This window comes from Labrus mixtus, chromosome 8 (genome assembly GCF_963584025.1).
Source record: "Labrus mixtus chromosome 8, fLabMix1.1, whole genome shotgun sequence".
Lineage (NCBI taxonomy): Eukaryota > Metazoa > Chordata > Actinopteri > Labriformes > Labridae > Labrus > Labrus mixtus.
The window spans coordinates 19,216,863-19,237,201 of NC_083619.1; the positions used below are offsets into that span (position 1 = coordinate 19,216,863).

At 38.4% G+C, this 20,339-nt stretch overlaps 1 protein-coding gene across 1 annotated transcript in view; it reads right to left on the reverse strand.

Annotated features, from left to right (window-relative positions):
- Nucleotides 1–372: 372 nt before the first annotated feature.
- LOC132979269 (corticotropin-releasing factor receptor 2) overlaps nucleotides 373–20,339 on the reverse strand; it is a 44,813-nt gene continuing 24,846 nt past the window's right edge. Inside the window, exons 3-12 of the mRNA XM_061044937.1 lie at nucleotides 18,112–18,197; nucleotides 15,615–15,721; nucleotides 14,568–14,685; nucleotides 14,290–14,443; nucleotides 9,592–9,652; nucleotides 9,153–9,225; nucleotides 8,548–8,633; nucleotides 5,522–5,657; nucleotides 4,624–4,665; nucleotides 373–1,056 (exon numbers count right to left, since the gene is read on the reverse strand). Of these exons, the coding sequence (XP_060900920.1) occupies nucleotides 916–1,056; nucleotides 4,624–4,665; nucleotides 5,522–5,657; nucleotides 8,548–8,633; nucleotides 9,153–9,225; nucleotides 9,592–9,652; nucleotides 14,290–14,443; nucleotides 14,568–14,685; nucleotides 15,615–15,721; nucleotides 18,112–18,197 (1,004 nt within the window). The 3' untranslated portion in view covers nucleotides 373–915. The remainder of the gene's footprint in view (nucleotides 1,057–4,623; nucleotides 4,666–5,521; nucleotides 5,658–8,547; nucleotides 8,634–9,152; nucleotides 9,226–9,591; nucleotides 9,653–14,289; nucleotides 14,444–14,567; nucleotides 14,686–15,614; nucleotides 15,722–18,111; nucleotides 18,198–20,339) is intronic.

Consider the following 20,339-nt stretch of genomic DNA (forward strand, 5'->3'; position numbering starts at 1 on the left):
AAAACAATGTTAACAATCGTACAACACTTGACAAAAAAATGTGTAGAAGTACACACAATGAAAGGAGGGAAGTCAGACTTCTCTGAGGACTGGAATGACTGGGTGGATATAAAAAAGTAAACATTTCAATGAATTTGAACAAAATGTGTCACCACAGGCGGGGTGAAAAACACTTCATGTAAAATAACTTTTTCATCCCTTTTGGCAAGAAACAGCAGAGTCTCTTTTGAATTTTTTGTTTCAGGTTAAATGCCCTCTCCCCCAGAGCCTCTCTACTGTCCCTGTCAAAAGCAGCTGTTGAAGAGACAGACCATTTTACTCAAAGAGCATTTCAGTATTCACAACACACAAATGGCTCTTTTTTTGGGGGGGGGGGCAACATTTTGAGTGCATCTTGGTTGACGCTTCTAATTACACTGCAAGTAATTCCTCGTAGCCCACCCACTACGCGAGAATGAAGCAGATGCTTGAAGTTGCGTGAGCTGTTAAAAGTATCCTGCAGCAAATCTTGTAGAATAATCTTACTCCATAAAAAACCAGCAGGCTGAAAGATGACAGCAGCAATGACAACACACCGAGAGATCAGACGATAAGACTCACTCTGACAGTTTGATGATGAAGTCATATCTATGTCAGACACTCTAATCTTCAGGAAAACTCAAACCTTACACCTCATGTACCGTATGTTTGAGGAGATACAACCTCCTGCGACCTTTTTTTCCTCCAGTTACACTTCATGTGCAGTACCTTCCTATGCTATTTTTTTTCCCACAAACAACAGAAATGTCCCTCTTTGCTCATATCAGACATAACTTGGTCTTTTAAGAGGAATGAGTATGTTCTGTAGGTGTTTCTACAGAACATCAAGTCTGTTCTGTTGGATGTCTTGCAGGAGATGACGCGCTCTTCCTCTGGTCACACAGCCGTGGTCTGTTTGATGCTGTGGAAGCTGATCCTGGTTGGAGATGTGGGGATGGACATGGCTCGGGCCACTCGCACTCGCAGGGCGTGGTTGTCTTGCCAGCGGTGCCATCGTTTCCTCACTGCCGAGCGTACCTAAAATGATTGTCAAGAACATAGAAGACCAAATGTTATGACATGAAAAATTAAGCTCTCATTATTTAAGAAAACGAATATCACATCATATTTGTAAAGATGAAAATTACTACCAATCTTAAATGTATATCTGTTTTATTTTTTTACATAAACAGCTACACCCAGGGAACCAATAAGCTCTTCCCTCTCTGTATGGAATTTTTTTAAGTAGTTTATGTTACGCCCCGCCATAACAACAATCCACACATTGACCCATTAAAATACACTAAACACCTTAACAAAGCCAAAACAAAGGGATTTATTATCAACATGACAAACTAAACGCTAACAACAAACAAAACACAACAAACAATTCCTGACTGAGCAGAACAGCAGCCCCAACGCCAAATGCCACCTCAAAATGCCTCTCTTTCTGCAGCCAGCACTGGCCTTTTAAGCACTGAGGCCAGGTGTACCTCGTTGTGCAATTAGTAGCTTCACCTGGGCTGGAGACAACAGAAGGGGAGAAGGGACACAGGGGCACAGGGAAACATACAGCCGTAACACCCCTCACCCTTAAAACAATGAATAAATCATTTGTTATAAAAACGCCACAAAATACCATCAATTTAACACCAATATGGCAAGTCACTCTAAAACACAATATTTATTCATTGAATTAAAGTGCACTGTGCAAATCAATTACACATTAAAATTACAAAATGGGTGTTACTTACCAAACCTATTTTCAACCATTAAACAGCTAATTGAGTCAATCGCTAGGTCACAAAGAACAAACACGGGACTACTGACTAAAAGGTGTTAACATGGGTCAATAATGGAACATAGACACACAAACAAAAGGGCCATCAAAGATGCTTCAACAGAGTTTAAATCTGAGCATCAACTATAATTGTAGCCAATCAGACAGTACTGCACTAACCTACATTTAACATTGTAACACAGGTGCCCAACCTACTAAAGTGGAATGCAACAGTCACAGCAAAAGGATCAACACAAGTAGACCCACTACAATAATTGTTGCCATTCACTCACAGCCACAGAAAGATCCAACTTCATTGATCTGCCACTACCACAACAAAAGATGGACACCATTGTGGTCCACAACGTTTACTCTGGTAAATGTAGGCAAGGAGTCACACAAACAATTCAACAATCAAGGAGGACACACCCACCACTCAAAGATCCACTGATCTGTGAAGTGACATCTTCCTGGACCATCAAGTCACACTAAATTTGCCACAGTAAAGTACACAACAGTAACACACAAGTGTTACAAAACCAAAATGTGGACTGCAACACCACCACACAAAATGGCCACCCTGTAGTCACACTAACTCTTAAGAAGCAACGCGAGTGGCCCAACGAATGTGGATTACAGTTACCACCATGTCACAAACCAAAAAGTTACTGCACACGAAAGCACTGACTGTAGCTAAACAAACACACAACAGAGTCCATCAGCGAGCAAAGTCAGCAAGCCCCTGAGTGCGGCAACAAAAAGTAATCTCACCTGGTACCTTTAACTAAATCCTGACCTTCTTCAGAGGCTTGCCGGGCTCGAGGCGACTTTAAAGACAAACATCAGAGTTTCAGTCGTAACTGAAACGTCTGACACGCCTACCCCCAACAGAGAACAGGTTTTAGGATTACCCAGGATTACCTCCAAAAATAAAAAAAAGGCAAAATAACAAATAGTGGACTGATGGATGGATGAATAAATCAGCCCAGCTGGGTACTAACCAGGGAGATCACTTATAAATCTTCAAAGCACTCAGACACTAAACTCAACTGATACTCACCAGGAAACACAATAGTGACCAGACGAGCCCCCATTTTGTTACGCCCCGCCAAAAGGCGGCCCTATGGGGCTAACAACAATCCACACATTGACCAATTAAAATACTTAAAACACCTTAACAACAACAGACAATCCCTGACTGAGAGGCACAGCAGTCCCAACTTCTCAAAAATGCCAAATTGGCTTTGTTAAGGTGTTTAGTGTCTTTTAATGGGTCAATGTGTGGATTGTTGTTAGCCCCATAAAGCCGCCTTATGGCGGGGCGTAACATTTAGCATACACAATGTTAGCATATCTAAAACTCAATGTGCACCATGTAGGTCTTACTTATGTTACATCGAGAATATACTGTTTAAAAGAAAAACAGTATATATACTGTTTTTGTTGCTGTTTCTTTTTTTTTGCTGCAACACAGAAAAAACATCCGGCCAGATTTTGGCAGAATCCATAGCTTTCGCTTTAAAAAAAAAAAAAATAGACTTGTACAAAAGTAATGCCGCCCACTCATCACTTATGGGCCTCTATACAGTACATGTGTGGTGGTGACTGTGTCTGCAGAGAATCGGAGTTGGTCTGCTTTCTGTTGGACAGGCAGGTCTCAAACACCTGCGGTTATCTTGTGCTTGCTTGCTAAATTATACGCTCTTCTATTACAACAAATGTAATATTCTCAGGCAACTTGCAGCGTAGGTAAAAGCAGTAAACAGTACATGCTTCTGGTGAGGATGAGTCCATGGAGGAGGGGGCCCAGTTTGAATGTTGTGTTTACAAGCAGCAACGAACATTTCTACCAACTCTGCCTTTAACTTTAAGAAACTTTTGAAGAAACAATGTAATCATTCATTGTGACAATTAATGTGTTAATGAAAAAAATGCACAGCTGAGATGATGAAACTTCAGCCTAATAACACCGTATTGTGACATAGTTCTCATACATAAAAACATCCAGACGAATATACCGGTAGTTGTTGTACTTCAAAGTTTGCATCTATTTGAACATAAAACACATAATTTTTGTCTGCTGGAAGTCTGGCTCATGGAGTGCCCTGGAGCTTGTTTAGTATGGATAAAACATTAAATGTGTGAATTACATTTGGACAGAAAAAGACTATTCACACTCCTGTTTTATTTGCCTAGGGTTAAAGGAGAAGCTTGATCTCTACATCCCGTAAAATAACTTTTATCTCCATTAGTCACTTTTGAAATTACTGGAGGGAAATGAGAGAATATACAAACAAAACTAATCTGAAACACAATCTTGTACTTAACAGATAAAATAACTGTATTCGAGTGGTGACTCAAATCACAATTCCTCATTAAATTAAACGCCTCACCACCCCCAAGTTTCATATATTTGAGGGCTGGGAGAGAGCACTAAGTGGATCCTTCATTTCTCACAATTACTGACAAATGAGTAATCAGAGGGCATTAACCACCTCTTCACAGCTGGAATACAAGCAATTTACTTTCATTTTAATTAGATGAACATGACAGAGCTCAGCGAAAAAATGTTTTGGTCAACATCAGAATGCAACAATTTCACTAATGGAACACTAAGTCCTTTTGTACGTTCTCTTTATGAAAGCTAACTGATGCTACCTCTGCTTGAAATTGGCAAAGTATTGTTACGAGGAGGGTAGTTAGACATAAAAGCATGACTAAACCTGTCTTGGAAATTCATGTGGGGCTTTATTAAGATCATGAATCAAGGAAAACATGACAATTTAATGATATTCATAAATACTCACAAAGCTCCAGTGACTCACCTCTCCATTTAGGAAGCAGTAAAACACTGACACAAAGAAGCCCTGCAGAAAGAGACACATTCCTGTTAGATCAGGATGTAGCGCAGCATCAGTGTGTAATGGCACCTTAATTAGACATCAGAGAACTTAGAAAGTACAGTTATAAAAGAAGAAGGGACTGAAGTATTGCAATTTTGAAGTAAATGTTTTCATGTCTTCTAAAGTTCATGCCTTTAAAGGTGCACTACAGAGTTTTTTTTTCAGAGAAATTTGAAAGTTGGAGAAGTGTACAGATTCTGTGGTATATGTTCATAATATATGAAAACTGTCCTCAGAAGAAAATTTGGTCCCTAGAACGCTGTTTGGAAATAAAATGCTACGCGAAAAGTGATGGTGGTGGGCCCGCTATAGTGAAACCAGAACTCTCCTGGTAGCTTTTTAGCTCCAAACAGTGTTCCTGGTACCCATTTTTTCCTTTAAATAAAGTTTGGTATTTAGTTCAGAAAATATAGTATAGAATTGTTTCACTTCTCAAACTTTCAAATTTCAATACCAAATCTACATAGTGCCCCTTTAAAGAAGCTCTGCTTGAAATCATATTCTCCCTCCAACTCAGTTTGATACTTAAATACATCAAATCAAAGAATAAAAAAATAGCCATGGGTAAAATCTCATGCCCTCATGGCCATCTTGAACTTTTTGTCAGGGCACTTAACATGAGGCAAGAGGGCCATAATGTGTAAACACAGCCAGGTGTTACTTTAAATCATGTTCCATTAGGAAGGTTCATGACCTTAAAAGTCATCCTGAAAGATATGATACAGCTGTGCGATAAAACTCATTCAGAGATCAGTAAGATTCACAGTGTTCTCTTTGTATATGTTGTATTGTATTAGTTACACATGGTCCTTCCTCATACCTGAAAAGACTGCAAAAATGAGTTAAAATAGATGAAGACTATTTGTGAGATGTCGTCTTCCCCCGGATTCACAAAGAACAGCATGTAGGTGATGCCCAGCAGGGGTAAGAGGACCAATGTTGCTTTCACAGCTTTCCTGTGAAGACAGGGACAGAATATAAAATACCTCATTTATAAAATTAGTACAGTGAGAGCCTGGATTCAGTCTGAGTTCATTTTGAAGAAAGGCACGATTCTGCGTCAGTGGAAGAACGGGAAAAACACACACACACACACACACACACACACACACACACACCCCTACACATGCAGACACACAAACAGACACTGATGCTTCACTTAAAAAATATCAACACATCCGCAGAGAGATGAACCCTAGTTTGTAAGAAAATAACACAACTTTCTCTAAATGCACGTAAAGTTTAAAATGCATTGATAAAGTCTGCCAACAAACCATTACAATATCATTTAGCAGACACTTTGTCCAAAAGCATCGAAGATCTGAGAGGAAGTACAGCACAAACAAGGAGTCTGATCAAGTTAGATTGGACACCGGTTTTTATTTAAGTGCCAAAAGGAACCGCAAAGAGGACATGCACAGGGTGGAATACAGGATTTTTTTTTTATCATCATCATCAACAGCACCAAATTCTTCATCATCAATATCACCACCATCATGAATATCCTTATTAACACCATCCTAAATGTCAAAAGCATCATCAGTTGTATTAGTACCATTCATTTCTAAGGCATCACCTCTGTACTTTACAATTTTCAGAAATGTATCAAATACAAATCATTCTTCAATTATCATTAAAGTCTGCTTTTGTAGATCTGAAAAGGTTGTATTATATTCATTTTGGTTTGGAGGTTGTGCAGCCCTTCTCAGATGATAAGTGACACAATCTGTCAGTTATCTAAGGTCACGTTTTGTTTCTATTTCTTTTAGTATAGCGCTCATAACCTGCTTTATTTTGTTACTCAATCTTGCCTCTGGCCCAATCTCGATGTCCACCCTCACACCCTCACTGACTTTGATATGCGTTCCCACCCGATAATCTTGAAGTGTGTAACCCGCTTCAGTCTCTGAGGGCTCAGGGTTTAGGGAGGAAATCCAGATTCAGCAGACATCTTTCAGATCCTGCTCCTCATGTTTTCCTGCCTTGTGCTTCCCGACCCTTATTGTGCTCACCTGTGTCTCGTTATCCTCTAATTGTCTGTGTATGTCATTGACATTTTCCTGCCCCTCTTGGATTTGTTTGCTTCTGTTATTTTGGGTTACCTGTGCACCGACCTGGGCTGTTTAATAAACTCGGCCTTTTTATTGTATCCTGCCTCAAAAGCCTTTTAGGGCTGCCTTGTTTAAAAGTCTGTCCGATGGAGTATGTGTTTTAATAAACACAAAGCTGGTTAAAAGATTGAGATGACCAATTGGTTGAAAATGTATTCGGGGTTACAACACAAGTAAAAAAAATCTTCGAAAATTATGGTTTTGGCCCAAAACCTTCACATATTGACCCGAGCAAGCAATTTAAAATCCCATAACTCCATTGTTAACATTCTGCATGCACTTCTGGTTAACCTGGCAGTATTTTGATGGAATCATAATGTTCTAAATTTAAGTTAATAATTCATAGCTGACACTCACAGAAATCTGCATGGCTCATGTCAGCATATCTGTCACACAACGACTTTAAATCCAACTCTATCCTGCACAGCCTGAATTGAAGTTGTCTGAGCTGACAGAGCAAACACCATGAACACTCGGAATAATCCCCGGAGGATAGAAACACACTTGACAGAGTAGCCTAAAAGGAAAAGGCTCTCACAATTTAGCGGCCAGACACACAACATGACAACAAGGAGCGGGATTGCACACAGCTTGCCTCTCTCAGACGCACAGCAAATCTCTGCATTTACTCACTCATCAAGTCCTGTCAGAAACATCAGAGGTACTCCACCTCAGATCATTTCTGGTGGTGGGGTGCAATGAACAACATGATTTTTTGCAACTACCTTGTGCCCACTCAGAGTAATTGTGTTTGTCTAGACTTTATTTTCTTTTACCAAATATGACAGGAACATCAGCCAAGTCCCAAATCCATTCTATTCAGTATATTTCTATTCAAAACAGGGTTGGCTTTTTGAGAGATAAGAATTTAAATGTCAACTTAGATTTTATAGGAAAAGAGCAATGCAACCATAAACTGTATATATAAAAGTAAATTAGCTATCATAATGTCACACATTTTATTGGTGTTTTGATTACATTCACCATGCAGTTTTGTAAGAGCCAAGCATGACCATATTTGAATGAAAGGGTGAGAGGAACATTTGGCAGCTAACAATGTTTAATGGTTATCCAGCCTATGCTAAATGTTAATACAGCAGTTGGCGTATTGGATAGTTAAGAATAAGACTTTAATTGACTTAGATTTGTGTCAGTAGTCGACTGAAAATAGGTAAGAAAAGAGGGCATATGAAAAGTAGCAAATGTGCAAGTCTTCCCCACACATTACAGGCAGGTGAGCGAGCAGCAGGTAAACTAATTGAAATGGGAGATTGAAAAAAATCTCATCGGTACTGCCAGCCATCTGTTATTCCAGTAAAAGCCAAAAGCCAACAACATCCGGACTACTATGCACAGGCAGCCAAAAATAAATCAAAGCATGAGAAATACTTAGTAGATTAGGTTTAGAACTAATAGATTAGGTTCAGTAAGGTCAGCGACATGCTAATGCTAACGTAGTATTGACTTAACAGAAGCTCATTTACAGATGTGGATGGTCTGTACAACCATTCAACCAACAGCAAAACATATGATATATGGCTGAAAATAAAATCTAAGGTGGTTGAGTCAAAAGGTTAGAGACCAAGGCTGATGCAAAGTTGTGCTTTTAACATGTGGGAGTTATGGATTGACTTACATCTGGTTTTTAAGTTTAGTTTAGTTTTAAACATGCACGATGTCTCTGGAGGGAGCAAACAGAGAACAGAAGTGTCACTTCCATACACTACACACTAACCTGTACTGTATTGTTTCCGATGTGGTTGAAGCTCTGAGTTTGGTCATAAGAATTCTGACGATGTTGAAGAGAAAAACAAAGTTAATCTAGAAGGAAAAAGAAAAACAGAAATGAATGTTTTTGAAAACCTGTTCTAAATGCTGACATTAAAACACAGCCAGAGCAATTTTCTGCTGCAAGCAGCTGGTGAAACGCTGAGTGGGAGGAGCAGCCACACGAGTCAAAGCCTCCTCCTCCTCTCTCAATGAGAGCATGTTAGAGGAGCACATGAATCTAAACTGGTCGCCACACTGGAACATGTTGATAACAGCTAACCATTAGTGAATGCATTTCTATGAATACAAATTGATATTCTCAGAATCTGTGTGTGTAACTTTAATACCTTAGCCCATAAGGAAGATTAATTCCACCTTGTTTTATAAGCTAGCTGCAGAATGGAAATGGCTTTCATGGTTAATCAATTTTCATTTTGAGGCAGATTTTTTTCATCACTTAACACTTTGATTCAGGCATTAGTGACTAATCATGTCTGTGTGCGTTGTTTATTACAGATAGGATGAAAATAATTAATGGTGGATGTACAGTTGAATGACTTTGCTGCTCACCAGTAGCACAAGAATAACAGGTCCCTGGTAAATGTAGTCCATATATTTTCCAGGTTCTTTTCCAAACCAACATCTGAAGGCAAAATAAAAGAGAATCAGAACAATCAAAGTGGGAAAACAGTCTGAGAAAACATTAGAGAGACTTTTGCAAAAGAAAAAAAAACAATGATAAATGAAACTAAGTGGGCGCCAGTAGCCTAAGGGTTAGTATGTGCGCCCTATGTGTGACAGCTGTAGTCTTCCAAGCAGTCAGCCTGGGTTCAAATCCTACTTAAGGCTCCTTTCTTACATGTCATTCCCTACTCTCTCTCTCTTCCCGATTTCTAACTCTATCCACTGTCCTGTCACTTTCTTCCAAATAGAGGGATATAAAGCCCCAAAAGAAACCTTTAAAAAAAAACAGAAACAACAATGAAACAAATGTTTTTTCAATACTTACTGTTCATTTTCATAATACAACTTCCCTATGGCCCAGGCTACTATTATCGGAAACGGGATACCTAGAAAACATAAAAAGATTGAAGAGAACACAAACGTTTAAAATGTTAAAGGGAAGTATATAATGCATAAACATCTTTTTTCCAATGTCGCTGCAGGGAGTTTTTTCCCCCACCTAAACCATAAAAGGTGGAAGCTTTATCCCTGACTATATAAGCCCCTGCCCTGACTACAACATAGAAGTTTAAAGAAGAGAGAGAAGAAGAAGCCATGAGTCACACACAGGAACTTTTTGCAAGCTAAAGTGGCTTCACGGTCAAATGATGCATCACTCAGGAGTCATTGAGGGCAGGCAGGGACATAACAGATTTTTGTGGGTATGTCTGAAAAAAACAACACAAAAAAAAAACACATTCTGTGTAATGGGTGATGGTCTTCTAAGAAGCTTTGTCAAAGAATTCAAACACCACAAATTGCAACATTAAAAAAGATGATTTATACTTTTCTGACCCAAAATGATTGCCACATGGATGACAATGATCGATTGAGTTAGTCTTAGTCTCTATCGACCACATCTGAACAATGTCTGTCGTATCAGCACACCAAAAATCAGGTGTGGGTTATAGCTGTGACTGGTTTTATGTAGAGGATCTGTCGAGTCTGACTGGAAAAAGGAACAAGTGTGCTTGAATTGGTCACAACTTTGTGAAAATCCCCCATTTAAAGGATTTTCGAGGCAATAAAGAGTCCTCTTTTGTCTTTTTGCTTTAAATAAAAGGCCCATTCATGTATTGTACATATCGTCAAGTCTTTGTTTTTATGTAAATTTGGTCCACATTTGAGAGCTTAAGCTTATTTTACAATCTGTTTGAGGCTGTGCTGCCTAAAAACCCCTTTGTTGCACATTGAGTTGTAAGTACTGTAAAGGCCCCCAGAGCATGCAGGAGAAAAGACGGCTCCTTAAGCTACTTTCCTTACCTCTCCAGTGAGCCAACAAGCTAATTGAGCAAAACATCTTCCAGTTAAATATAATTAGCTAAAGCACACATCACATATGTAACACAGTGACAGACTTATTGTACGGTCACATTTGATCTGTAGTTGAACAAACATGAAGGTAAAAATGTCAGTGATTTGTCGGAGTTTGGAGAATAAATGTTGGAACCTATTTCAATCCCACTTTACACCTCTGGTGTGTGACACTTTTAATCTGCCCTACTTCCATCATCTCCTAATGAATCCTAATTAAAGACCTCTCAAGACTAATATCAGTAGCACAATGAGAAGTCACATCTCTCTGGCTTGTGGTCTACACAATACAGAAATACAGTTGAAGTTTCTGAACTATACAATGCTACTGTGTGCAATAGACTTTTTAGACTTTTTATTGAACTTAAACTCATGCTTGACATGTTGCTGTAGATGCCTAAATGTAGTCACTTTAAGGTAAGGCATTGTGTGTTTGTTTTTTTTGTACATTGAATGTCATAAAGGCTATGAGGGGTGAAAGTTACAAAAGTGAAATGATAAAAGCGGAGGTGATGAAAATGCATGTGAACTTAAAAATAGAGTGGAATGGACTTCCAGAAGAAAGTTTTGTGACGAAATAGTGACTGAAAATCTTAAAATATACTCCGTAGTGTGGTCCCTCCTATCCATGTTGTTTGGACAGTAAAAATCGAGAGCTGAGAGGTGCTTTGATAGCGATGAGCTCAGTTTTTAAGGTGGAGGTAACACAAATTGTGTTTTAAACGATGAAGCTCTGATGGATGCACTGAATAGTGATTATCCAGTCATTTGATTATATCACTTTTATCCATCCATTATCTATAACACTTCTTTCCCGTTTGGGCTCGCTGGAGCTCAGCTGTCATCAGGCGAGAGGCGGGATAGACTCTGGACTGATCACCAGTCAATCACAGGGCTGACTTATAGAGACAGACAACCCGCCACACTCACATTCACGCCTACGGGCAATTGTTTTTGAGTCTCCAATTGTTCTAACGAGTATGTCTTTGGACTGTGGGAGGGATGCGGAGTTTCGGAAGAGAACACACGCATGCACAGGGAGAACATGCAAACTCCACAAAGAAAGGCTCCTGTCCCTTGGGGATTTGAACCAGGAACCTCCTTGCTGTGAGTCAAAAGCGCTAATTTTATGTTAAATCCAAATGCTAAAGGCAGGGTTGGTTAATTTTTGAAAACTAGCATGATTTTTAAAAGTCTTAAGAAGTGTATACAGAGCATTTTCATCATCTCAATTTGTATCATCGATTATTGTTACTTCCACCCTTGAGATGTGAATGAGATCGAGAAAGAAGGAAACAACATCAGTAAGTGCAAACAGACAGAAAAGTCTGATTGGACATAGGTGCTCACAGGCACAGAGTGTATAGAATAATTGTTTTCATCCTCATCATCATCATCATCATGGGAGAAATTCTGTTTATTTGATGGATAGCCCCCTGAGATGAACCATCTCGTTTTTGAGGGGGTCCATCATCATTATCATCATCCTCATCAACATCAATGACAGTTTTTCTTTCTGTGCTTCCAACTCTTTTAACCTCTTTCTTTCTCTTTCTCAATTGTTGTTGCTGCTGTAGCTAACTTGGGAATTTCCCCTGACATGTTAATTCTAGTGTACAATTGTCAGAAAAAAGTGGTTAAACTAAACTATCTAACTGGTTAAAACTAAACTTATTTCCTCTCCACTTGCAAGAGTTGTTAGTATACTTTCTTTAGAGATGCACAGATCATTCACTCCTCATCGAGGAATCACATTAGACCATTCAAACCAGACTAATATGTGTTATATTTGCCTTTGGTTACTTCTATTTTAAAGCCAATATAAGCCTGCAGATCATGTCACCCATGTGTCATCACTAATCATAAGTCATCTGCTACTTATCTATTTATTTTCCATCCTTGTGTGCATAAGGCTCTGCTGCATGGCCTAGATTTAGTAAAGTGCATGTTTATTTTTCTTTCTGAATGAACACAGAACGTGTCTGAGATGTAAAGAAAGAAAGAAAATGTCAGACCGGCTCGGTGTTTCTATGTGCATTTTCTGCCTTAAGATGAATTTTTCTGACAATAAGCTATTTTTCCTAGTAGCTAAAGTCAATGTGAGCATAGATAATTGATGTGTCCACATGGGGTACATCTGCTACAAGTTCCAATTCATTCTATCCCTGGAAGTGAACTACCAAAAAAAACTACATTTCTCTGCCACTCTGTTCCCTCATGAAATTAAAGCCTTATCTTTAGGCTGAGCACTAAAGAGTCTCCTCCACCTTCACTCGCTGAGCAGACTTCACTTAACTGGTTCATTCAGGCAAATGCAAACCTGGAATTGGGGAGAAATATTATCAATCGCTGTGGTCCAGCTGTCTCACAATCTGGATGTCATTGAAAATATTCCAGAACCACTCCTACTCCAAGTACCTGTGCATATATTGATATTTAAAACGGGTCGTTTTGACTTTAAAATTGAATACTGTATCAGAAACCGTCAAATCTTCTATAAGGTCAAAAATAATCATGTACATTTTATTGATTTTCCATCCATTGTAATGATGAAACATGTTGTAGTCTTGGGTTAAAGTCCCTATAGATTAAGAGCTAAAGGCTTGATAGGTTGTTCTGGAAACAACATACAGTGTAGGCTTCGAGGCCCTACACCTTTGTTTAGCTTATATTTTAATGTATTTGTATTTTAATATCTTATTTTTGCTTAATGATGTACTTAAAGTACATCTATGTAATGGATTATTATTCATAAAGATGTGTAGAAAACACATTTGCCTTTATCATCTTTCTGATTTTTTTGTTTGGCTACAGTTACTCTTTACGAGCATCTCAGCACTGGTGACAACAACACGCTGACTCAGCTATTCCTGGCGTCCAACCTTTTCAGACTGTCAGATGCTGACTAGAGTTTCCCACAGAAATGTTGACTTGACATCAAATTTGTAATACCAAAAAAAAAGTATGATGAATGTGAGTTCTTTCAACGGGGTCAAAGGGTCAAACACAAAAGTGTAACCTTATTTGACAAAAGACTGAACAATGGTGTAGTTACCTGAAAACCTTGTGATTCCAACTTTGACTATATTACACTCAAAACACACAAATTTGAATATTTCTATTTCCATGTTGACTGAGCTAAAAAAAAACCTCTGCTGAAGACAATGACGTGATATGAATAAAAGCTCCAGATACAGGTGCTCAACAGACATCTTGATGAAACGTGGTTATATATATATAAGTATAATATAGCATAGTATATAGTATTGAAGTAAAGTATACTTTAATTTAAATAATACTTAAATATGAAAAGTCATATTGATGATTCAATTTTGTTTTGGTACCTAACCAACTTGACATCTCATTTTTAACTAAAATAATTTTTTGTTTAAGAAAGGAGGAGTTCACTTTTGACATATTTTCTTCTAAATTTTAAGATTCCTTTTGTGTCTCAAGCTGATGCCTCATATTGAGCTATGGTGCATGCTCTGCTGCGACAGCACCGCTTCTCTTATATGTTTTTCTTCATGTGTACCAACGGTGCAAAGGTGTGAGAACAAATTTCCCACTGGGGGAAAATAAAGTATTGTATTTATATCTGTTTCTATTGTAACCGAACAAGGAGTGGAGAGGACTGTAACTAATACATTGTCAACATGAGCATACTTACACCAGCCGATGAAAAGGAAGACCCACTTTCTGAGCTTATCAGTGGAGTAAGTCATTACGATCGCCGTGTGGAGGTAACATCCTTCAACAAACATCCAGAAGAAGTTCGTCACTACAAAGTAGTTGTATATTGTTGTGATTAATCGGCACCAGGGCTGTGAGAGTAAACACAAGACTCACAGTTACTTTTCATCATTAGATTTTTTTTTTTTTATAGCAGAGAGATTTCCAGTGGCTTTATTTATAACACAGCTACATGTACACACTGAATGGTGTTACCTCGTTGCTCTCATGGATATTGTGGTCAATAAGCTGAAGCAGAAACCACATCACATTCCTCAGGATGAAGGTGGTGATTAGGTTCCAGTGGATGATGTTTCGGAGACATCGTATGCTCCTATACCAATAGGTCAAAGGAAATAGGGAAAATAGTCCTTTAATTATCTGGTTCATTAGTTATTGGCCAATCATGTCATTGCAAAAGGAGGCTCCAGTCCAATAGAAGTTCCTTGGTGTACTACTCATGGATGTATTTATCATTATCACTGAGATATTCCCATTCAGAGGAAAACTTAAAATAGTGACGTCATTCATGTTAAAACTGTAAGGAGCAGATGTCTAGGCGTCTAATCACATTGGGCATTTGAGATGATGGGGTTTGCATCCGTGGAAGGTTAAAGACAAACTGACTCTTAAGATATAATCAAATTTGACTCAGTTATAACAAGTGGAAATAGAAAATGGATTTATTTTGATGCATCTTGAGGTTTAAAGCCTCCCACGAGGGCCCCCGTCATGAAAAAAAGTAGAGATGAATCACTTCCACTGTTCACGCCTTGGAGAGATATGTTAAGATGATGGTCAAATTTTCTTATCCTGTCAAGAATAACCTTTTCCTGGGAAACACTAAAATGTAGATTGTGCCTTCAAATATAAAGAGATTTAATAGCACAAAATATTGACTTTTTTTCATTTCTTTAACCCAAAAAAAATCAATATCTGCGTTCGGAGGCCCACATCGATCAAACCATTGTGCACAACTCAGCTGAGGCTGTTAGGTCTCAGCCCTGTTCTGTCATAGCAGATGTAGGTGTTTGTGTGTTCAAACCAGGACATGAAAATAGGTACGGAGAAAAAGGAGTGTTATGAAATGCATATTATGTCCGCAGTGTTCATGCTGAGTCGAGGCTGCGGAGATCTATTCCTTTGACATAAGCGAGTTAACGAAAGCAGTCAGAGGATATTACGTGAATTTGGCTGATTGTCTTCTGTGAGGTCTCATGCATGCAGGACACATTTAGACGGGGAGACTATTTCTGTACTTGCCTTAAGCACAAGAAGAGAATGAAGGCCACGACTAGAGCTCCCACAGAGATACAGTGGCCTAAGTAGTTGATGATGAGTGCTATTTTATAATGCATCGGATATTTTCTCTGCAAAGAAAAGACAAGAATTATACTTCAGAACAGAACATACAGAGAAAGGTTTAGGAATACTTATGGACCAATACATAAATAGAACCCTGGTAAAGCTGTCTTTATAGCGTGGTCTGGGTGAATACTCAGTAGGGCTGGGAAATAAGGCCAACAGATAAAATCTTAGATTTTTTTAAAACACAATAAATGACAAAGAAAAAATTTACACAAACTCAAATTCCCTTTGAGGATTAAAAAAAATATATAAATGTATCTTTTGGGGTAAAAGTGTAAACTTGTCTTTAAAAGTGGACTATGAGGGTTTCAGCCGGGCTACAGCAAAAGCACAGATGAGACAAAGCAACTTTAGCAACACACTTCCAGATACTCTGGTTGTACTGGTTGTTTGACCAACGGTTTGGTTTTTTAACAGCATATCTGCTGTGTTTTGTACGACGGAGGATTAGGGCCACGTTAAAAAAAAAAAAATTAATTAAATTACGAGATTAAAATCGTAAAATTTACGAGAATAAACTCGTAAATTTACGAGTTTAATCTCATAAATCAACGAGTTCGAGACCAGTCTGCGCGAAATGATGAAAGTAGAACTCTTAAAGTCTTTAAAGAATAAAATAATAAAGTTGTTATTTTAGTCTATATCAGAAGTGTCAAATAACAAACATGGAGCATCTTGTCCTACAGGTTTCACTAATAAGGAAATAGGCTACTTCCTTGTGTAGTCGGTAAAAACAGTTCGTTCAAGAGAAGTTTTGACCTTGTTTATCTGTTTATCTGTAAAATGATGAACAGGACACAAACTGGTTCTGCACATGAGACACTTTAACAAGGCAGACCGATAACAGACACAAATAGTTGTGTTGGGGCTTTACTTATGCAGATATAAAACTACACATGCTTTTGGCACATCATCATCTTCACATTGTCATAAAATATCAGCACCCTGAAAAGATACTGCAAGAAACTGTGGCTTTTCCGAAGAAAGAACCACACTGACTGGGAGGAGGTTGTCTGCAGAGGAGTTCTACTTTCATCATTTTGCGCAGGCTGGTCTCGAACTCGTTAATTTACAAGATTATTCTCGTAATTTACGACTTTAATCTCGAAATTAAAAAAAATAATAATAATTTAACGTGGCTCTAATCCTCCGTCGTAGTTTTGGACTAACTGAAGACGGGTTAAAGAGGATTGCGTGATAACAGAGCAGAGGAAGCTACAGTAGTCTAACAAATGGAAAATCAGTGTGTGTGCCAGTAAATCTGTGTTGTGAGTAGATAGCATAGGTTTTGTTTTAGTGATATTTCTCAAATGACAAAAGCAATGCTGAACAATTTTGGTAATGTGAGCATAGATGTTAGGAAGTAAAGATTTTAGTCAAAGAGAAAACCAAGGGGAGTTAACGTGACTTCACAGTAGAACCTCGACCGATTAATCTTCTAGCCGATAATATCGGCCAATATTAGCGTATCCAGTGACTATCAGTATCGGCTAATTTTATTGTGGATATTTGCAGATATTACTAGATTTATTCACCAGTCACATAGCATTTTATCTGAGGTTCATTGTATTACACTAGCAGTTCTCTTTCTGGCTGTTAACAGCAGAGTGTGCTATATGGATTACAACAAGCATCATCACCCTCCAGAGGGTCAAGCGGTGATGCATGTACATGTGCGGGTTACTTTCCAGTTGAGTGACCAGCTTGTCTTTCTTATACTGTATATCTTTTTCCTCAAGTGTTTGGTAACTGCATTTCAGGGATCAACGCAATGAATGTGTTTATCTAAATCTACCTATCTCTAGAGATCAAACAAAAATCTAAGATATAGGCCTATATATTGGTATCAGAAATCAGTATCGGCCCCAAAAAACCCATATCGGTCAGATCCTACTTGCCAGGGGACCAATATGCTGCCTGACCACCTATAACAATTCAGGCTTTGTTATTTAAAGGTTTAACCTAAGTTAGGGAAAGGACATGTCATTGACACACTACAGATGTCACAGCTTAAAATTGTCAGACAAAATAGAGTAAGGCTTAGAAATACACACAAACAGGAGACATAATGTGAGGTAATCAGGCCAAACCTCATCAGATACAATACATCAATCTTACAGTGTGGCCTCAGGCTTTTCTTACAGGGACACAGACAAGACTGCACTTGTGAATTCAAGGTGTCTGGAAAACAAATGTATGGATGCTTTATCGGCCCTACGTATAAAAATATAAGCATAAAACAATCAAAACTGCATGATTCCTTTGCCACATGTGATTGGTTTTTCTTTATTGTCATTAGCGTGAATAAAATGAAAAACTGCGACAAGCGTTTATCTAAGACGACTAACAGATTGCCTGCAGGATGAAGGACATAGCGGGAATCCACATTCACCTTCTCCTCCAAAATGGGCTCACAATTGGAGTAATTGCTCTTCAACGCCCACGTCCCATTATCCATGCATTCTCTGTAAGCACTCCCTGCAAGAAAAGAGTAGAGGAAACAATAAAAACACTGTTGTGAACACTCTTTATGTCTTAAAACGCTGGTTGGACTAAAATATGTCTTCTTCTGTTAGAATCCTCCCATTTGTATTCATATTGCCTCTAGCTGATTCAGTGCAGGCCAGTTGTTTGTTCTGGCAAGGTTAAAGTAATGTGTTTGCCAAAGCAGGTATAAGCTAAAAAGAAAAAAACTCCTTGTAATTTCTTCAAAGCAGGGTTCAAACTTGAGGACTATCTCTTTGAATGTGACACAGAATACCAATTCAGCAAAACAAATTTTATTCATAGTTTGGAAACACGAAAGCCTCTTCCTCTGTCACTTTATTTGCATATCTTTTAAAAACCGCTTCCCACAATCAACTTTGAGCTGAATTTTTCATTTGCAGCCCCTCAGCATGCACTCAGCGGGCCTCTTTATCTCCGTTTACACGGGGAAATGTGTGAGGAGAGGGGCAGGAACAGAGCAGTATATAAATGAATTCAGGTTTTTTTTTTTCTTCTGTTCTGTTATGACCAGATGCTTATAGTGGTTATGTGAACTGATCTGTTGCCAAGATACTCGTCATTTGTTTCAGTTTTCTATTATTGGGTATGACAATTCACATTAATTATGGTTTCACTGCAGACAAAAGCCATGAATGTATACTGAGGAAAAAATCAGTAACCAACCCCTTTGTTAGTTTACCTCAACAAAAACTAGACTCTCTGGTGAAAAACCATCTGCCAAGACCTGCAGTTTGTAACCAAATGATCAAAATGATGTCATAAATATGTTCTTACATTGCTTCAAAAATCGCACAAGTTGAATTTTCCTACATATTTGTTGGTTAAATTACTAAATATGTAGTTTATCAAAATGTTCAGAATATCCATCCATCCATTCATTCTCTATATGGCTTTTCCCGGTCGCGGGGGGGCGATCCCAGGTGTCATTGGCTGAGAGGTGAGATACACTGGACTGTTCACTAGTCAATACCAGGGCTGACATGTAGAGACAGACAACCAGTCACACTCACATTCACACCTAAGGGAAATTTAGAGTCACCAATTAACCTAACTGTCGGACTGTGGGAGGAAGCCGGAGTACACAGAGAGGACCCACGCATGCACAGGGAGAACAACAGTGCTAACCACTGTTTTTTTCCCATTGAAAATGTGTTCTTTTTATTCATCTCACATGTGGGTAATCTACTTAATTTATTTGTCCCTACACTTTTTGTAAACACCAAAACAACGTGACGTGAGTAAACCATCCACCTCGGAAACACCTACAGCGGCGCATTAAGCAGTGGCATTAGCAAAGATCCTCTGCAAACTTGTTACATAACGTGACATTTGTATCCGGAGAGCAGAGAGAAGAAAACAAGTCTGGAAGCTAGAAAGAGAGAAGCACACAGACACAGACTCATAATATCCGTTTGCTTGACACTTGCTGTATTGTGACTTCACAAGGCTTTGTGCTGTTCATGAAGAGAAATCCCAATTGTCAGCTGTTTTTCTCAGTGGTTTATCAAAGTCCGTTAAATCACTAAAGCTCTAGAATGAGCGGGACTTGTATTCCCAGAGACACAGTCAAACAGTCAATTACAATACACTCAGAAACACACTATGCCTGTTTGTTTGACTGTGCATAAACTGCCTGAACATGTTCATTGATCAGCTGCCATGTGGCATTAACAGTTCTCTTGCAGTCAATGCAGCCATGATGTGACAGCTATGTCTAATGATTGGTTTGAACATGAAATTGAGTAAATCATTTCTACAGTGAATATTATTGTTTAGATGCAGTAATTACAAAATCTGTAAACTACAAAATCGTGCCAGATGACATGAGTTTGGAGATATTGTGAGTTAAACCAAATGACAGTAAAATGACCATGATCATTATAGAGTAGGTCATGTAGTTTCAAAGTTCATTCTGCTGTTAAATTTGATTTCTATTATAAGGTATTGTGCCCACATGTACTATCTAGGCTAGTACAAAAAAAACAAAAACATATATTTCAGACTGCACATTACATATTACTTTACCTGTGTACAGACTTTCTTCTGGCTTATGATGTTGGAAACACATTACTTTTAAATACCTTTATACTGTTTTTATCTACAACTTTACTC